Here is a 19,094-nt window from a genome sequence, read left to right on the forward strand (position 1 = left end):
AGCCGAACATGAAAGCTCTTGCCATGCCTGCACTTCAGTGACCGTTTACACAGACAGGTTCTGCCTGCAACAGGGTCTCAGTGAAGCCACTTAGGTTTGGAAAGAGAGGAAACATAGCAGCTTTCTGAATATTCATGTCTCTAAATTACAGGAAATTGTTGATACTTGACACAATTTAACATGGCAAAAGTGTTGAGAAATTATTTTGATTAATTAGATATCATCTCCTGCATTTTGAGGTTCAACATTGCATAACCTGTCTGGGCTAGAAATATTTTGGTACATTGGGACAGATAACTTTCAGGATCAGTTTTGACAGAGCAGAAATGAAAAATCTGCAGCACTGACTTTCTAGAACCTTTTCTAGTGAACAAACCTGAAAAAAACGAGTTTGGTTTCACGGGTCCTTCCAGCAGCTGGATCCCCAGCCAGCGAGAGTGCTTTGTATTAATTTCAAACACCTGCATCATGATTCGAACATGTTCCTATGCCAAGTGGTTTCCACTAAGTTAACAAACAGAAGTATTCAGCCCCGTGCTGGAAATCTATTCACATTCCAGAGGACTTGAGTAGATGGGCACCGGGTTGTCATTCACATACTCTGTCTGGCAAAACAACGTTCCCAGCTTACTTACACACAGCAAAAGTGTTCTAGGAATTTGCAAGTGTGGTGTTCTTAGAAACAGCGACCTGCGGCCACTTCTCCTGAAAGCATAAGCGTTACTGGCAGTTTGGGGACAGATACTCTAGGGGGAACATTTGCATTGGAAAGGTCAAACAAGTAAGGGGTGAATAGCTTCAGGAAAGTCATAGTGCTACTCCTCCCCCAGGGGGATATCTCACAGTGTCGTTAGCACTGGATGCAGGATGATTCATATCAGGATAAGGCAGGGGGAACTCTCACCCCAGATGTCCATCTTTCTATCCATCTAGCTGGAGGCTGTAGGTGAACAGGGGTAAAACTTGATGATCTCATACAGGAAATACCATACCTATGCTAACAATAAGTAGGAAGATACTGTCAAATGGAAAATATAAGAAGAGGAATCAAACTCGGTATGGAGCTGGAAGGAATGAACTGTTTGTAGCACTAAGCCCTTCGTGTAACTCAGCCTCCAGACGTGCAGGTGTCAGCTCCCTGCATTTCCTTTTTTGCAACTGAAATGGCGTCGAAGTAGAACACATCAGATACACTGCTGCTACATTCAGATGGTTCCCAACTTAACGTAACTGATCAGCCTGTGAGGGGGAAATGCCACCTCCTGTTTCCTCCAGTTTTAAAATAATGTTGCATCAGACAGTAACTCACAGATTTGCTCTTTCTGGTCTGCCATAATAAGAATGGCAAAACAATTCAACATTTTGCAACTCAGTCCTTTAGACCTCCTTGTGGGTTGCAGGAACTCCCAAAATCCCCCTTTGAATTTCTCCATCTTGTTTTGTCCCCTGTGGAAAAAAAAGTATGTAAAATGAGAGTAGCATGCATGGCCTTCCATGAGCCCAGACTCCAGTCTTACTGAAAATGTCTAACTTAAAAATTGTCCAAATGTTACATATCCAAAATATATTTTCCACACAGGACTCTCCTCTCGAACTGTCTAGCTGAGCTGAAGTTTTCTCACTGAAGATTTTCATTACTATTGTTCTTCCACTGCTAGCAAATGAGGACTCCTATGCCTCTGAGATGGAGTCTTTTCATTTTAGAGGGTTTAAAATGTTAAAAAATCCAGTAAGAAATAATCCTAGTTGTTGCACAATGTCCTAAGAAGTTTTTTTTCACATCTGTGGTACATGGTTTCGGATATAGTGTGTCAGGTTCAAAAAAAATATGCACCAGTTTGAAATAACAATGACCTTTGTGTATATTTATAGTGAAATTATTTGGTAGAGTAACTTGCATAGCTTCCCTCTTTTTAGATACAAAAAAGAGAAACTGAGACCCCACTGAAGCCAACAGCAAAACTCTGATTGGCACAAACAGCAACAGGCGCTCACCCGTAATCTATGTCATAAAACCATAATTGGCCGTCTCCATTAGGACTAAAGTAAGAGGAATGTTGTAGGTCAGGATGAAGGTGTATTTGCAGCTTGCATAGTTTCTGCACACATTAATAGTCCTTCATGAGTATTATGTTCACATTTTTCAGAATGTATTTGTGGTATTTTATTTGCTAAAGCCTGGTCGGGTGGTCACTGCTGTCTGAGACAGAAAATTATGACAGTCCCTGGCCTAATCAACAAAACTAAACATAGGCTGAGCTCGCTCGGGTTGCTTGATAAGCCATACCTGGTCGGGAGCAGTGCTGCCCGTTGAGTATCTTTCTCTATCTGTCTTAGTTAGAACATCAGGAATTAGAGAGGAGAAAAATCTCTTTGGGAAGGATGAGAAATGCTGAAAACGTGCAGTATCTACAGCAGCAGAACTGTACAGTTTGCTTAATTCACCTCTTTCTGTCCCAGCAGGAGAGGAAGCTGAGTTTACAGAACAGCAACTACCTAACAGCAGGGAACTTGCTTAGCTGAATCCTGATTCACGCTGCTGGTCTTTCTTGGGGTCAGGAGCTCCGCTTTTTCTTGCTCACTGCAGCAGCAAGTCAAAGAAAATCAAACCTGGCGCATTAGACAAGACCTAGCGTTATGCCTGGCAGCTCTCATAATGTTTGACTTTCAGGGCCGAATCATCAGCCTCGGTAGGTATTTTTGGCAGCAAAAAGAAAGGCAAGCAAAGGGTGCCCTGAGCAGGACCTGAGGTGAAGCCCATCTCCAAGCCTGCAGGACCCTTCCCAGTGCCCCCGAGATGCCCCACCTGCAGCCCCACTGCAGGAGCTGCCGGCTCTGCCTCTGTGCTCCTCCAGCCCCTCAGGCACCGCTGATCCAGGGGGGCTGGGTGTTGAGGACCACTTTGTGTGCTGGCCTCGAGCTTCAGGCTTCCCTACATACCAGTGAGCCTGTTTCACACAGGTAGGCTTTGAGAGCAGCAGCGTTGCCCACCTTGGTGGGCTGCAGCATTGCCCACCTCGGTGCCGCGTGCCCAGGCTCACAGCTACTGCCTCCCCACTAGCTGCAATGTGGAGCGAGCGACTTTCCATAGCACTAAAGCAATAAATGTCACATGAAGGGAAATTATATTTTGATCTATTTCTCTGTGCTTTGCTTTTCAGCTACCTTTTCATGCAATTCAGATAGGTCAGTCCAAAACCTGGCAGTTCAAAAACTCCAGTAAAACCAACACACGTGAAACAAAATGGAAAAATTCCCCTAAAATTCCCCTGGTCCAGTTTCCATGGTAAGTATGGACCCTTTTTCAACTGCTTCTCCTCAAATATGTGTTTTCATGAACACAAATTAAAACCAAGCCTGCTAACTGCAGATTAATTAACATTCCAAATGAATGTTTTTTTGTTTTCACAGAAAGGATTTCACTACTGAAGGTCACTTTGCTCCAAAGGAGCTGGGAAGAACGCATTTTGCTGCACCACGCTCTACAGCAAGTGCAGGGATTTAGTCCTGTCAACCAAGCATTTCTAGCAGATCTCCACCTTTTGATGTGCTTCAATAACTGGATGGGATGCTCTAGTCCAATGCTTTAAAGCAGGAACAAGGAAGAGGATGAGAGTTCAATAATTGCATCTTGTGGTATGAAAGGAATTTGGCTCATTGGAGGCCCCTTATTTTTAATAAAGGGGATACGGCATGTCTGCAGTGCAAAACATTAGGGTGTACGGGGAAATGCTGTGCCCAGCTTTGCACCACACACATGCAGAGGGATATCAAGAAACTGGAGAGGGTCTAAACTGGAGAGTTGCCAAGATAGTTACAATAAATGACCTGCAAAGGCAGAGGAACATCCTACAGCTACCTGAAGGACAGGGACAAGGAGACCTGAGCCAAGATGGGAGCAGAAAATAAACCAAGGAGAAGCCAACGGGCTTCCAAGACTGTGTAAATAAAATAGCTACTTAGTTTGTATATTTCCACCAGTTTAAATGTCAGACTCTTGGCCCAGGCTTTCTTTGGATGTTGAGGAAAGGGGAGAAGGTTCTTTGCATCTCAACAGGAGCTGTTCTGTTTGGATGAGCAATGTCTTTGCCAGCGTCACGGAGACCACACACCTTTTAACCAGGTCAGGAACAGCAGCATGAAGATTCATGGTCAGAGCATGAGCAGCAACATAAGGTTCAATAGATGAAGAATTGCCTACTCTTACAGGAGGTGAACAGAGGGGTAGTGAGTACTACAAGATCATGTAAGCTGTAGCTCCTGATGAGGAAACAATACCAGAAAATGCAAGTTTTCAGCTAAGGTCTAAGGGTAGTTTCTTTATTTGCTTTAGGCAGGAGGATTGATTTAAGAAAGGTGAATTTGTTGTCTGGATCTTCTATAAAACATAACAGGTGACAAGCTCTGTGCTTCTGATATTTCCCAGCATCGTAACAATCATCTCTGATAAGGAACAGGTGAAAGCAGAAGCATTTTGCTTCCAGCTCAATATCCAGTTACCAGTGCAGGTGATAAGACACTTGATGGTCAGTGTTTGGAGAGATTATAAAGGGAGTCTTTCTGCCCTTTTGGGAAGCAGAAGCAAGTCCAAATGCTAGCTTTTTTCCTTAATCTTGCATCTCCTGCCTTGTTCTTAGAAGAACCACACTGCAATGGATTTCTGTTAGTCTTGACCTAATTTAGGCATTAGCCTTATGGACATGATTAAAGCCTGCCCACCCTAATTACCTGCAGACACAAGTTTTCAGTTTGAGAGTGGGAAAGAGAAGAGGCAGAGGCAGTTCATGGAAAGCTGCTGTTTGGCTGGTTTTTACTAGGAAGGGTAAAATACAAAGAAAAGAGGAAAAAACCTTGTTGATCCAGGGACATGCCCGATAGCTTGAAAAAATAACACTGTGGGACATAAATTTTCCCATTTATCTTAATCAAATCTTAACTCTAGGAGAAACCTCCATTTTTAAACTGGATGTTAATTCTGAAATCCAGGGAGCTTTTGCTGAGAGAGACCTCAGGGACACTGATGCCAGCATTGAAATGGCTTTGGTCCTACCCACCAGTGCCACTGCTTGAGTGCATGGAGGCTGGGAGAGCTGGTCCTTGGTTCCTCTGAAGCAGAGGGCCACCGCATCCCTCCTGTACCAGCCCTTACACCCAGCACACCAGGAGGGGTGAGTCAAGGGCAGGGAGAGTGCCCCATGGGACACTGTACACCCTACCTGCCACCTGCTGCTGCCCACAGAGACAAGCAGCAGGTCCCAGGGACAGCAGTGGTGGAAGAAGCCGGAGGTTACCGAGATGTCCTGCTTCAGATATTTGATTTTTGGTTCAGGCCAATCGAGAACTAACCATATCTTATCTTCATGTTATTTTCACCCTATGTGATATTCACAATGTTGTTTTCATCCTATGTATTTATTTCTACAACAGGCTCCAATAATACATCCTAACTGGCTGTTGAAGACCAAGCAGTGAATGAGCATGACCCTAGCAAGAGGAACGCCTCTACAAAAAAACATTGATTCATATCTGTGACAAGCAGAATTACGGAAGAAAGGAAAACTTCAAGGCTATCCTACCTTCTCTCACTATTAAGCTTGATTCCTTAGTCACATCAGTTATACTGATCATACAGGTTTTCATTTCCTCCAAGCCAGGGCTTAGCTGTAAACTCATTTATGTGAAGACAAATTAAGAACAAATTGCCCACACCTTCAGTAGCTGCCTGTGGCCACCTGGGGATTTTGCAAAGAAGGAGCACAGACGTCTCCTGACACCAGGCATGGCCCCTGCTCCGCAGCCACCTTCGTTGTCACCACCACAGCCCAGCACACACCTCGGCACACCAGGCCCTGCAGCACCCGCTCATGTCAACTGCGAGTCTGTTACAGACCTCAGTATATGGAGAAAGGGCCCCCTAACCCCAGCAAGGCAGGACTGCTTGCAAACCAAACCCTCTTCTATGGTCTGAATCTTTTTAGTGCCACTTGAATTATGGAACTAACCCTTGAGATGGATCACTCATTAAAGGCATACAATGTATGATCTTCTAAAGTGGCTAAGAAGCACCAGTTACTTCAACTACAACTCATGATAGCTGGAAAGTGAAGAAGAGTGGGTGTGCTTGGGGGAAAAGGGGCAGCACACAGGCAAAGCAGGGAGAAGAAACAGAAAAAATTGTATTTCTGTGTTCTGTATGTCTCTGTCCCTGTTTCCAGCCTGTGCTAGTTTTTCCCTGGCAAACACAGGACCTTCCTTTTACCTCTTCTTAGATGAACCCTGCTTTCTCCACTTCTCTCTTTGCTGCCTCTCCCTCCTCTCCACAGGGACATGGCTTCCCCTGTTTCAGAGAGACTTTCCTTGCAGCGCAGACAAGCACCTCAGCCTGTCTGAGCAAGCACTTTTCCCCGATGGAAGTTCAACCTCGCAGCTGGGTGACAGGCAAGCTGAGGGGAAGGTTTAATGGGCATCTGTAGCAGGTGGGTAGTAAGCACTTTTACTGTGCATTAGAGGCTCCGCATACCCATGAAACAGCTGAATACGGTCTCCAAGACTACATTTCTGTGAACAAATCACATTTTCTATGAAAAAAGAAACGGACGTTCAGCTGCACATTGCTTCATAAGCTGTGGAGCAGTTACATGACTATTATCACAACTGAAACTATGAATACAAGTAACGGCTTTGAATTCAAAATTTCAGCTCAAGAGTATCTCGTCTGATTTTTAATTGGTTATTTAAGTAATGCAAGAGAGGAACTGGAAATAAACTGGTTCACATGTACTCTCAAGCCTGTTGTTCTTCTAGATCTTTTTCTTTTAACGTCACAGTCACCAAGTTTGCATAGCGAAGAGAGCTGCTGACCACTGAGACAAGAACTTTGCCTGTTTTCCATGATGCTGCTGCAGGAGAGTGGAGATACTCCTGGGATGGAGTTTCCTACCTTAATCTAACCAAGCAGGCCTGTTTGTCTTAAAGAGAAGGAACGCTATGAGATGCTTCTATCCGTCCTTGGGAGAAGATGCAGTGTACCTGTGTGTGTATGTACCAATACGAAGACAGTCCAGGAGGAAAACACCAGTCTGCTCAGAACAGCTTTCTGGCATACACCAGCAGTGCAGTTTTCAGATAGATAATAAGGCCACAAAAATGGAAACATTAATTAAGCATGTGGAATATGGGCCAGGGTGGGAAAGATAAGAGGTACAAATTCTACTGAAGCCAAATTCCTTCATGTGGTCCTGGAACGACAAAGGTGGTCTTTTTCTGATGAAACCCCTTGAGTAGTACAAGAAACCAAGAGATAGCATCTTCCTTTCTATACCAAGCAGCAGCCTGGCAGGAACACTGTTATGGACGTTGAAACAAGCAGGAGACATTTGGCTTGGAAAAGAGCAGGCTGATCTCAAGAAACAGAAATTGTCTGTGGCCATGGTGGTGTGTGAGAACAGCCCCTTAGCAAAGCATTCAGGGAGTTCATTGTACACGAACTTTATAGATATCGAAAAAAGCTTTTGATAGGATAGCAGAGAATGGCACTTGGAAAATAATGGGACATCACAGAACCCCAGAAAGACAATTAAGAGTATGGAAATCTCTTAAGAGGAATCTTAGCATGAGCAAGTTTGCATTAGCTCTCCTTCAAACCCACTTGAGATAAGGGGTAACATCATGTAGTTTTCTTTTCCTTCACTGTTTCTTCCAGATTTTTACTGGATAAAGACTGGCCTGATTAGAAATGAGAATACACTGGACCCAACCACAGCAATTACAAAATACAAGTTTCATTGACAGTACCTGCCTCAACACCCAAATACCACAAAATTATATTAGGAAGACTAAGGTGATAGGAAGAAGCAGCTAAAAATCCCTGTTTGGAAGAGAATAAAAAGGAAAAGATCTAATACAGGAAAGCGGGTGATGCAGCAGACCATTCAGAGTGATTTACATGCACATTGAGGAGGCCAAAAGAACTGCTTTCCTCTGAAGGACAGCGGGGTGGGCTGGCGCCGGTGAGGAAAATATCCTTACTGGAACTGGGGACATGTACGTGACTTTCGTTCTTCAGAAAACTGTTCAAGTCTTACAACAAAAGTGATTGACAACCAAACTTTGCATCTTTAACACGTGTCAAATCATTATGATTAAATGAGTTGCAAACATGAAGTAATACAAAGCGGCTGATGAAGAGATTTCAAGCTAATAAGGTGATGTCTACGATGAACTTCAGGTATTAACTGATCTTAACGGATAATAAACAAGGGCTTACACAGAACACTCTGCAGAGGGAGAAATGGAAATGTATATGCCACATCTGAATAAACTGACATTATATATGGAACGACCTTCTAATGATTCTGTTAGGAACATAGGGGAGATAAAGACCCAAACAATCCTGAAGAGGAAGATACGAGCACTGATTCTATCTGGAATCAAACCAAACAATGTCTCAAGGATGAAAATGCACAGAAGATCATTATCAGCAAGTCTTCTGCTTCCCTGGAATGAAAAGACGGGACTCACAGTCTTACCATGGAGGTTCTTCGTGAAGGTTTGTGAAACTAACTACAGTCCACGAATAAAAAAGACTGATTGTGGCAGGAAGAAGAGAAAAGAAAAAATAAAGGTCCTAGCTGAGAAGTTACTGCCTTGCCTGCCAAAACATAAGAGAACGCAAAAAAGAAGATTGGCTTAACCAAAGAAGACAGAGGTACATAATTTGGCTGTAACTAAGTCAACGTGTGTAGGACATTCATAACAAGCGTAAAGGTTTCTAAAAAGCAATAGAAATTATATTACATAAGAAATATAAAAGAAAAGTATGCATTCAAGAGCACAGCTGTGAGGAAGTATTTCAAGACACTGTTTCAATGTTTACATCTACTCTTTCAACAAGGGTAGGAATAATAATAATTTTAATTAAAGCTACACTTTGTGGGGGGAGGGGGGAGGTTGTCAATAAAATGAATGAGCTACAACATTACAGAAATGCTCTTTTCACCTAGACTTACTGCCTCCAACAGTAAGATATACATAAATCCAGGCCCTCTGGACATGGAAAAAAAAATTCTACAGGGCATATTTTGCATATCAGCATAATTTGATGGTCTGTGATTTCTCAAGAAAACAGAAATGTGAGAAACATGTTGACAGTTCAGTCTAATTCCAGAATTCTTTTGACTGTGCCGTAGTTGCTACTTGTGAGTACTGCACATAAAAATAACTTTCCTCGACCTAAAGAAAAAAGGAAATTTTTTTTTTTGCTATGAGGTGAAACCCCTCTGCATCACCAAGCAATATGGACCTAAATTCTACTTTATATGCTGCTCTCCATGACAGGATATTTGTGAGCGTGTGTTCAAGAGACAGATACGGGTTTAATAAAGCCTACATGACTTGAGGATCATTGGAAAAGATCTCTCCTATGATAACAACAGCATACAATGTGTTAAGGAACAAATAATGTTGCAGCCCTCTGTGTGATAGCTACAATAAGACAAGGTCATCCTATGGACTATAGCAGCTACTCTGAGCACAACAGCAGCATCTTTGTAACGCACGTGATCCTCTGTCCTAACCCAGGATTACATGGCGACTTTCCTGCGCAGGGCTTCAGACCAGAACAACTCTGAAAAATTATACAAAGGCAGCTGGACTTCAGAAATAATGAATGAAAAATAAAAGTCTTTTCCAATATCATCAGGTAGAAGAAAATGCACACAAGCTATTGAGGATATATAACCATCGGGGGAAAAGGCAACAAAACTGGGTTTTATAAACTCCTTTGCAGATGGAACTTGATTATTATTCTTGTTTTAAATTTCCTGACCATTAAAAAAACATTTTCTGCTTTCAAACTACACGTCAAGCACACAACTGAGCTGACAAGACACCTCGTGCAATAGCATTTCTTTGTTTTTAATCACTAATTGTCTTTTTTATCCTTGATGGATAAATTTTATAAATCCTAAATTTAAGATGCTAATCAGCCATGCCCTGCTCACTTCACAATGCCAAACTGTTCAGCAGCAAACTCTAGGGCAAGCCAGTCCAGCTTCTTGACAAAAAGAGATGAGGTTATACTACTGGTACTTATTTAGGGGCCAGATGGCAAAAACACTTTGTAGTGTTCTGGTAAGGTGAAAGAGAACACCAAGGCAGGACAGAATTGACCTGTGAGCAACCCATGGAGAGCTCTAACAGTTTAAGAACAGAGGTAAAAGTCTGGAAAACAGAAGTCTTATGGTTTCCATTCTCAGAAGTCTTATGGTTTCCATTCTCAGATCAGTAAATGATATGCCGTGTGGAAAAAAATATTGAGGATGATTTTGTTGGTTATTTCTTCCCCCAGATCCCCTACCTCCAAATACAGCTGCCTACACATACACAGCTACATGAGCAGGGGCTGAGTTTCCAAGATTTCATCAAAATTTCAAAGAATCCAGAACCTCACATTTCTGCAAAACACACTGCATTTGTAAGGAGCCTGGCCATATCCCCGTCTCCATGTTTGCTAATGATGTACCTCACAGGGACCTTGTGAGAATTCATTAGCTGGGACAGGAGTTCACACAAAAAGGTATTCGGCATGGCTCACAGCCCATCTATTTCTACTCCTATAATCATGGGTAACAGAGCTGGACCTTACATTCGCTTCTTTACTTGATACAAATGTATGCAAAGCAGAGCATAAGCTAAGAATACGATGCAAGGGACCCTGAAAGACATGCTGCAGATGCATCTTCTCTTACCTCCTGCCATATTCTGTCTCCAAAGAAATTTAGGGACTGCCTTGGAAGCAGACACTTCAACTCCCCCCTATTTGTGTGTTTATTAAACACACATTTCTCTTTTTCCAGGGGGACAATAGCAATGCTTGACTTTTTACACCAGAGAGTCCCATCTCCAGCCTCCACGTTACACCCAGTCATTTATGAAAGGCGTCTTTTTTTCCTTCCAGTTGGCAGGCAGTTTAAGTTCTGCACTGATTGGTGACAATTTAAGACAATTTTCCTCTGATTTTTCTCTTTCCACTCTCTGCACTGCCCAGCTCTGCTAGGTTTCATCCACCCCACTTAAGTTTGGGAGCGCTGCCTGACCCGTTACCAGATGCAGCTCAAAACCAGCCCATAAAATAATATTGTTCTGGATCTCCATCAGCTTTTTGCCCATGTTGCTTGCCCAGACAGATGTGCTTCAGGTGAAATGCTAGTGCAATTCTTGCTAAAAAGATATCCCCCTGCTTTTTTCCAATTTAGCAAAAAGACATAGAAAATATTGATGGATTTGGTCTTCCTGGAATTTTCTCACACCCTTTCTAGGAATAAGAAAGGACATCTTTTTGCAATCCCATTATTACACATGTGCGTGTGTTATAAGAAAATGCTCTGAAGGGACATCAAGCAAATAATACCAATTTTCAAAATTCTATAGCAATGTATTTATACAAATTACAGAATTCTGTATGTATTTACACACCATTACAGAATATCAAGTAAATAACACCAATTGTTCTTTTGTTTTTCCCTCAGATTTTTCTTCAAGTGAATTTTAGTGCTCAGGAAAGGTGCCAGGTGGACAGCACTAGAAAATGAAGACTTCTGTTTGTCCACAGCACAGGATGAGCGGCACTGCAAGCCTCCCTGCTTTGCCATGTCAGCTCTCTCCAGCCCTGTTTTAGCAGGATCACGAAAGGAGCGGGAGGGCATCCATACCCCTTCACACCTTGGCAAAGGAGCTAAGCAGCACCCAGGTGATGATGGTTTTGCCCATCCCCCACCAGAAAACAAACAGAAATAACTCATTTTACACAAGTGACTGAACAGAATCTGTTGTTCGCTACCTGAAACAGGCTGAATTTGACCCAGTGAACCTGCAGGGAGTGGCAAACCGCCAGCTCCTGGACCATCCAGTCTCACAATAATGCCTATGTTAAATTACATGTTTCTATATTTACATAAAGTCAGTATTTACACACCATTATGGGTTATTCGAGTAAATTGGTTACAGTTTATTTATATGGACTGCCATAAACTCATAACATTTTTCTTGGGTTTAATCCTTTCTTTAGAAAAATACAAAAAAATAAATTAAATAAAACATGTTAACTAGTAGTAATGATTTGCCTATGACTAAAAATCCAAGTGGATTTAACATTAAGACTCAAACCGTGGCCTAGTATTGCGGCCTCAACTCATAGTATTTTTAACCTTTGTGATTAATTTCCTGGCGTATGTCAGATTTACTAAAAAAGCAGAGAGTTGTAACCTTCCTTCCTCGCGGTAGGATTGATCTGGCTGACACTGAGCAATGAACCCTAGTCCTCCCCAGAAGCTCACTTCCTCATCCTACGGTCCAGCACGGCTTTGCACCGCCTGGATTCAGTGATTCAGCACCCGGCTAACCCGCAGCAGCCAAACTGCCTGCAGGTCTCAGCAGCCCTGAAGGGTTGAAAATAAACGCATGGGCTGCAGTCGAAGGCTGTAAATTGCCAGGCAATAACAGTCCCTAGACAAGTATGTCTAACTGTATCCTACAAATCAACTAACATAATTTACATATCTTTATCATTCAAGAACAATTATAATAAAATGCCACATTTTATTTAAGATTACTGATCTTGCCGGTTGAGACATGGCCCCTCCTACCTGCTTGAGTACAGAAAGGTCACGTTCGTTCAGGACACCAAGTCAGAGGTTACTCCAGAACAGAATTACATTTCAAATAATATATATCACATGGACAAGAGTGCCTTAGAGCAAAAACTACTTAATTACGAATAGGCTACAAACTTATGTATAGCTCCTCCAAAGTACGTCTCCGCTCAGCCTCCGTGCCTCTACAGACAGCCAGGGGTGTCAGGACCAGCCACGCTCCCGACAGATCCAATGGCAAAGGTTACACTCAACTTAATGGCACCGGATTCAAATCCTAAGGGATACAACAACTACAAAATGCATTTGTCATATGGACCTTATGTGATTTTTCTCTCTTTTTTTTTCCTTCAGGGTACTGGGGAGAAAATGCCTCTTCCTAAGGGTTAATTCCCAAGTGGTAACTGCTAATCAACGTGTTTGTGTGCTTAACATAAAATGCTACAATTCCTTAAATATTACATACTGTCAGCTCACTCACAGTTCATGAATATTTGAACATATTTTAAGAAAAAAAAAACCAAGTCTAATACTGTCCCCCTCATTGTCATTATTGACAGAGATTTATTAGTTTCATTTTGCAAGTTTTACTTTAGGAAGGGTGCTAATATCATGTATTATGACAGTTCACACTGAAAGCAATTTTCCATAAAAGATGTTACAATGACCCCTATGGAACTTGTATAATTTCATAGTAGATAGTCAAGTGCACAAATAAACATGTTTACAAGAGTGATCCTGTTAGCCTGGTTCTTGCCCTCTGAAACCATTATGTGCTATTTGTGGAATCTTAAAATTAGTACAATTGTTGATATCACTTACGTTGTTTCTGGCATTCTGCTTTAAGAAAAAAAAAAAAAGCATATTTATCATTTAGCTTTGGTATAATCTGCAATAGGTTTTAACAACTAGAATATATTCCAACCCCTATATTTTCCACAGCTGTGAAGTTTACAACGATGTAAGAAGTCACTTTATCAGAGAGGAAATATTACAAACACAGAAAAAAAGTTGAAGACCCAGTTTTCTCTTTAATCCTCTGGGGGTAAGCTATGAAACAAGCAGTCGGAAGAGTGAGGACTCAGTGTCATGAGTGGTGTGCATACTTGTACAATAATACGGGCACAAAAGAGATTGTCGCCTTTAGTACATGAGGGTCACTAGAATTTATTATTATTATTACTTTTTTATTGTGTTTTTTTTTATCCATGCACCTTTATATTTACTTGCATGAATTTACCACAGGTTCATAGTGGCCTTTGCCATTTTAATGCTTACAGAGCCTAAAGCTTCCAAAATGCCTATCTGGCCTGTACATATTTCATTAAAAATAAACTCTATATAATAAATGAATATATAAAAAATTTAACTTTTTATTTTTATTTTTTTTACTAAGAGGTCTTTGCTTTAAACTCAGTGGGGTGAGACCCAGAGAGCGATTAACTGAAAAGTCTCTTGTTTAAGTAAGACTGCACCCTCCATGCCTTTGTAAAATGCAGCGTACACTTGAGCAGGCCACCAGCCAAAAATCCTGATGAATCAAAGTATGGCAGCTATGCTGATATATGACGAAGTACAACTGATCAAAAATTTAAAAGCGTGTCTATTCCCCAGCATGCATCAGGCCTTCCTCCTCCTCCTCCCCTTGGCTCCTCTCTCTCACGCTCTCACTCCCATTCATCCTCTCCCTTTCTCTCTCTCACACTCACTCTCTCACGCTCCCTCTCGTACTAAATCAAGCGAGTGGGCATAGGCTCTCCTCCAGGAGGACAAACCTTTAAGTGCAGAACAAAATCAGCATGTTCCATCCAAGCCTCCATCATACATTATGCATGCGACAAAGTTTGGCAACAGTGGAGCTGATGTGATGACACAGCTAATCAATAAGAACCCACCGCATGAAACCTTTATAGTGGTTACTTTTTAAGGGCTCAAGTGAAGGAATTGTCTTTGTCAACTTTGGCTTAAAATATCCTTATATAGTTCTGGTACTTTCTCAGGGTCCACTGGTCTAGGTAAAAAATGTGTAAATTTTTGATGCCGTTTAGTCCTAGTCCCTTCTCTTGGAGTCCCATCTTTATTTAACGCAACGTAGTATCGTCTTCCAGTGTCCACGTGTTTATATAGATTTGATGAATATGTGTTATACCAGTTTTCTTCAAACTGCTCTCTGAATACACACTCCTGGGTTAATTTTTCCTATGGAAAGAAAAGAAAAAGCAGTAAGGAGATAGATAGCCACAAAAATAAGCTATTTTTAAAAGAATTACTATTTTCATGGCTTGAAAGCTGTACCTCCTTGCTCAATTCGCAAAATGAACCATTTCAATATTCCTAGTTTTAGCTAAGTAAAGCTGCATTGCTGGCTATTTCATTAAGCAGTCACAAGGGTGGATAACTCTATGTGAAGCAAAAATGATTCTCCAAAAGCCTCATTGCCCAAATCAAAACAGCAACAACAAAACTGAAAACAGATATTTTAATTTCTGATCATTCCCAAGCAGCTCACAAGACATTACTGGACTTCTATAACTAATTGCTTCAATCGTGAGTGCAGGCATTCGGACAAACAGATATAAATAAAGAAAACTAGAACTGGTTTGCAGGGCTGTAATACAATTTAGGGCCTTAAAATCTCTATGTCCTTTCATTGCATGGAGAACTTGGTACATTTCATTAATTTAAAAAGATAAAATTTACTACCCTTCGTTTGGTTTATTATTTGTAGCACGAAACCACAACCCAAGAGAGCTTCAAACAGGAGCACAAACCCCACGTGCCGAGATGAAGTTAGGCAAGGAAACTCCTCCAGGCTTGCTTTACTAGGGTTGTCCTCGTGTCCTGTCCTACTGATGGGACCCACTGAAGACATCAACCATTCATCAGATCCCCCTGCCACAGACTCCCACTCCTTCCAGTTCACCTACTTGTTCAGTCTGTGTGTGCCCCTCTACATCCTTTTGGTCTAAATAGATGGGGTTTGCTTAAAAAGCAGCCACCTGATAACCAGATTCATTTTAGGAAGGACTCACACAAGTGACTGAGTAAGAAGACTGGAAAAAAGGTGATGAGCTCTAGCATGGCAGAGCTGATGGAAAGCTGGGAAAAATAAGCCTGGAAATAGTCTTTTCAGCTGGCACAAAAAATATAACAATGATAATTTAATACATTTTTTCGTAACAAGAGTTCTCACTTGAATAACACTCACATCTACCAAATTTAGCTTCCAGCTGAGGATCAATTTCTAATTATTACAAAGCTCCACACAACACAGACTTCTGTGCATGTGTTTTATAGACATTAAGTCTTAAAACAGTCCTTTTAGATAGATACACAGAGAGGGAAAACGGAGACCAAGGCCCAGATGCAGCAAAGCATTTATGGCACCTAAGCCGTAAATGTGTGCCTGAACACAACTAAGGAGCCACAGCTCAAGTTCCAGTGCCCCCCAAGAAGCCACCATCCATGGCTTAATCCAGGAGCCTCCCAAAACCCACCATCACCGAAGCTTGCAGCTTGCCCTGGGGCTGCAGGCACCTTTGGGGCCACTTCTGCTGCTCGGGACTCAGCTCACAACCCTTTCCCAAAGCAACATGCTTCAGCCCAGATGTTTTGCTGCTGCTTTGCATGGCAAGCACGCTGCTCCCAGGGTAGAGCTCTGCAGCCAGCCGGGGTTGGGGACCAGGGTCCCAGCCCGGTCCAAGGAGCCCTATGCACCTTACAGGAGTCACCCAGGAACCATCCCACATGGGGAGAGCAACCTCTGCACACACGGGGAGAGCAAGCCGGCACCCCTCTGCACCCCTATGATCTGGGTACTGGGCTGCAAAGCCAGGGTCCTCCTCAGTGCCTAAAGGTTTGGGATTTGGAGGTTTCTTCTAAATTCAACCTGTGGCAACTCCAATAGGCAAGAAAGGCAGCAAGCAAGCAACTTCTGACTTTCTGTCTGATGGGCATTGGGAACCTCTTCACCCCTCAGAAAGGAGAAATCCACTACAGGACCGGGTGTGGGACGTTGAACTCTTGAGTATTCACTACAGCAGTGGCCACGTCCCTGTGTGGACCTGGGTGGCTGCAGCTTGCACGGTCACAGGAGCAGCCTGTGGCGGAGGAGAAGATGGCAGTCCCATCCCTCGCACTCTCTCCTGCAGTTCGACCAGGAGACTTCCCTCCCTGTGGGTCCAGCTGAGCAGCATGTGTGGAAACGTGAGCATGTGTGCAGGCCCGCTGTATATAACAATTTATTTTAGAGGTGTTTCTGACTATAACATTTTTAATGTGCAAAGTAGCTCAAACACAGCAATTTTTCCATGTCATAGGGAAAAGAAGCACAAATCTGCTTACATTAAATCCTCATCTATGGGCCAGATCCTGCAACCTCCTATTGATAATTGCCTCTATGTCCTTTGACAGCTAGAAACTGCAGCAGTAATGAATATTACTGGACCTCAGCATCAGCTGAAAGTTAGACACATTGCAGTAGCCCCCTTGTACAGCCTCAGCCTACAAACTATTATAAAAATTATTCAGCTGCTATAAAGATTATCTTTAAGTAGAGCTTTCATTAGTGTTTTATTCTGCATGAGGTTTAAAATCACTTTTTTTGCTTTAAGGCAGAAGCAGATGCTAAGGGGTATTATATGCTGGGCCTACAGGTCCATGGGGAAAGAGAAACTAATTCAAATTGTTTTCCTGCTCTCAGAAGGCAGGAACACATGACAAGCACTGCAGAAGCACTCCCTGCTAAAAATAGCAACATTTTAGGAAGATATTTCAGTCCTGTCTTGAATTCATTAATTATTCACTTCATCTGCATTTTTTTTAGCATCATCATAAATTTCTATCTTTGCAAGAACAGTACTTCCCCATGCCCCAAAGGAGAAATTTTAAAATAGCCTCTCTTTATCTGGCAGGTCTGATGGATCATGACAGTGCTGTGGTACACTTAACTAGAAGACCTTGAATAAGGGCGTTTGCATTGTACTGCACTCTGGATGAGTTCAATGGATTTGAAGCTTACAAATTTAATCTTTATTTTACAAGCTTATCCTGTTTTTACTTTTCATCCTCTTACAACACAGCTACATCTCTTTTGTCCTTCATCAAAATTCTCAGAAATTCATGTGTAGACAGTAGGCAAATACTTCAACATGAACTTGACAGAGCAATCGGGATGCAGCTTCAGATTTGTAGGGGCACTAATAACCACACTTTCAGAGAAGTGAAATAATTTCTTTATAAATTTATCAAACCATTTCCTTCTAGGTCACCTAGAAATTCTGGTTGTAGTTGGAGACCACTGGAGTAAATCGGTGTCGGCGACTTTGGATCAGGCCCTGTGAATAATGTGGGGATCAAAACCCCAGCATATCCTTCTTCCCATGCCCCGGGAATGCCCATTATCCTTACGATAACGGCTCACCTACTACCACAACAGACAGAAACCAATACCCACTAGGATGGTCATCTATGTACCACCACAACACTACTTAACACTAGTTTACACTCACATTTTGAGCACACATGCCTTTATTTAAGCCAGAAATTAGCATAATACAGGGGTGAGGCTGGTCCATCCTGCCGACAAGCACCTTCTTGCCTCACCAGTTTAGGATGGGAAAGTCTTGCTGAAAGCCAACTCTCCCAGTATGGGAAGGAGATGGTGTTTCCTGATCACAAGTGACTTACATTTCCCCTTCTGGCTGTGACTTTTAGAAAGCCCTTGTATGCAGAGTTGAAAAGCTAGATTTAGCCCTAGAATACAGCAATTTTTCCATACTGTTATTCAAGCAACTGATTTCTCTATCATTTTTCCAGTGCCAATATTTCCTTGCACCATACTTAATGTCACTAGACATCTTTGTGGAAGGCTGACACAAATACCAAACATACCCAGCTGGAGCAGCTGTGGAAAGTAACCTGCATTCCTGTGAAAAGGGAGGCTGCCTGCCTTGATCAAATCATTTAATTCAGGGGCCAAATAAGGAGGTGACCTCAAAATTATATAAATCAGATGTTGCACCACATCCCACATGTTTTCTATGAGGACTGTTCATAGAGTATTCCACTACAAAGTGATTTATTCTCATTTTACTGCATTTCCACGCTTTACCTGTTTTTTTTAACCTGTTATTTAACTCGGAATGTTCAAATTGGACCTCGCAAGGTCCTGCACCCAGGTCAGGGCAACCCCCAGTATCAATACAGGCTGGGGGATGAAGGGATTGAGAGCAGCCCTGCCAAGAAGGACTTGGGAATACTGGTGGATGAAAAGCTGGACATGAGCCAGCAATGTGCGCTCACAGCCAAGAAGGCCAGTCGTATCCTGGGCTGCATCAAAAGAAGCGTGGCCAGCAGGTCGAGGGAGGGGATTCTGCCCCTCTACTCTGCTCTGCTGAGACCCCACCTGGAGGACTGCGTCCAGCTCTGGAGCCCTCAGCATAA

The 19,094-nt window shown here is 42.4% G+C and overlaps 1 protein-coding gene across 1 annotated transcript in view; it reads right to left on the reverse strand.

Annotated features, from left to right (window-relative positions):
• Positions 1-14,005: 14,005 nt before the first annotated feature.
• Positions 14,006-19,094, reverse strand: part of FGF9 (fibroblast growth factor 9) — a 27,794-nt gene continuing 22,705 nt past the window's right edge. The window contains exon 4 of the mRNA XM_009279356.2: positions 14,006-14,849. Within this exon, the coding sequence (XP_009277631.2) occupies positions 14,604-14,849 (246 nt within the window). The 3' untranslated portion in view covers positions 14,006-14,603. The remainder of the gene's footprint in view (positions 14,850-19,094) is intronic.

Source organism: Aptenodytes forsteri, unplaced genomic scaffold (genome assembly GCF_000699145.1).
Source record: "Aptenodytes forsteri isolate BGI_AS27 unplaced genomic scaffold, ASM69914v1 Scaffold307, whole genome shotgun sequence".
In the NCBI taxonomy this organism is placed as follows: Eukaryota; Metazoa; Chordata; class Aves; order Sphenisciformes; family Spheniscidae; genus Aptenodytes; species Aptenodytes forsteri.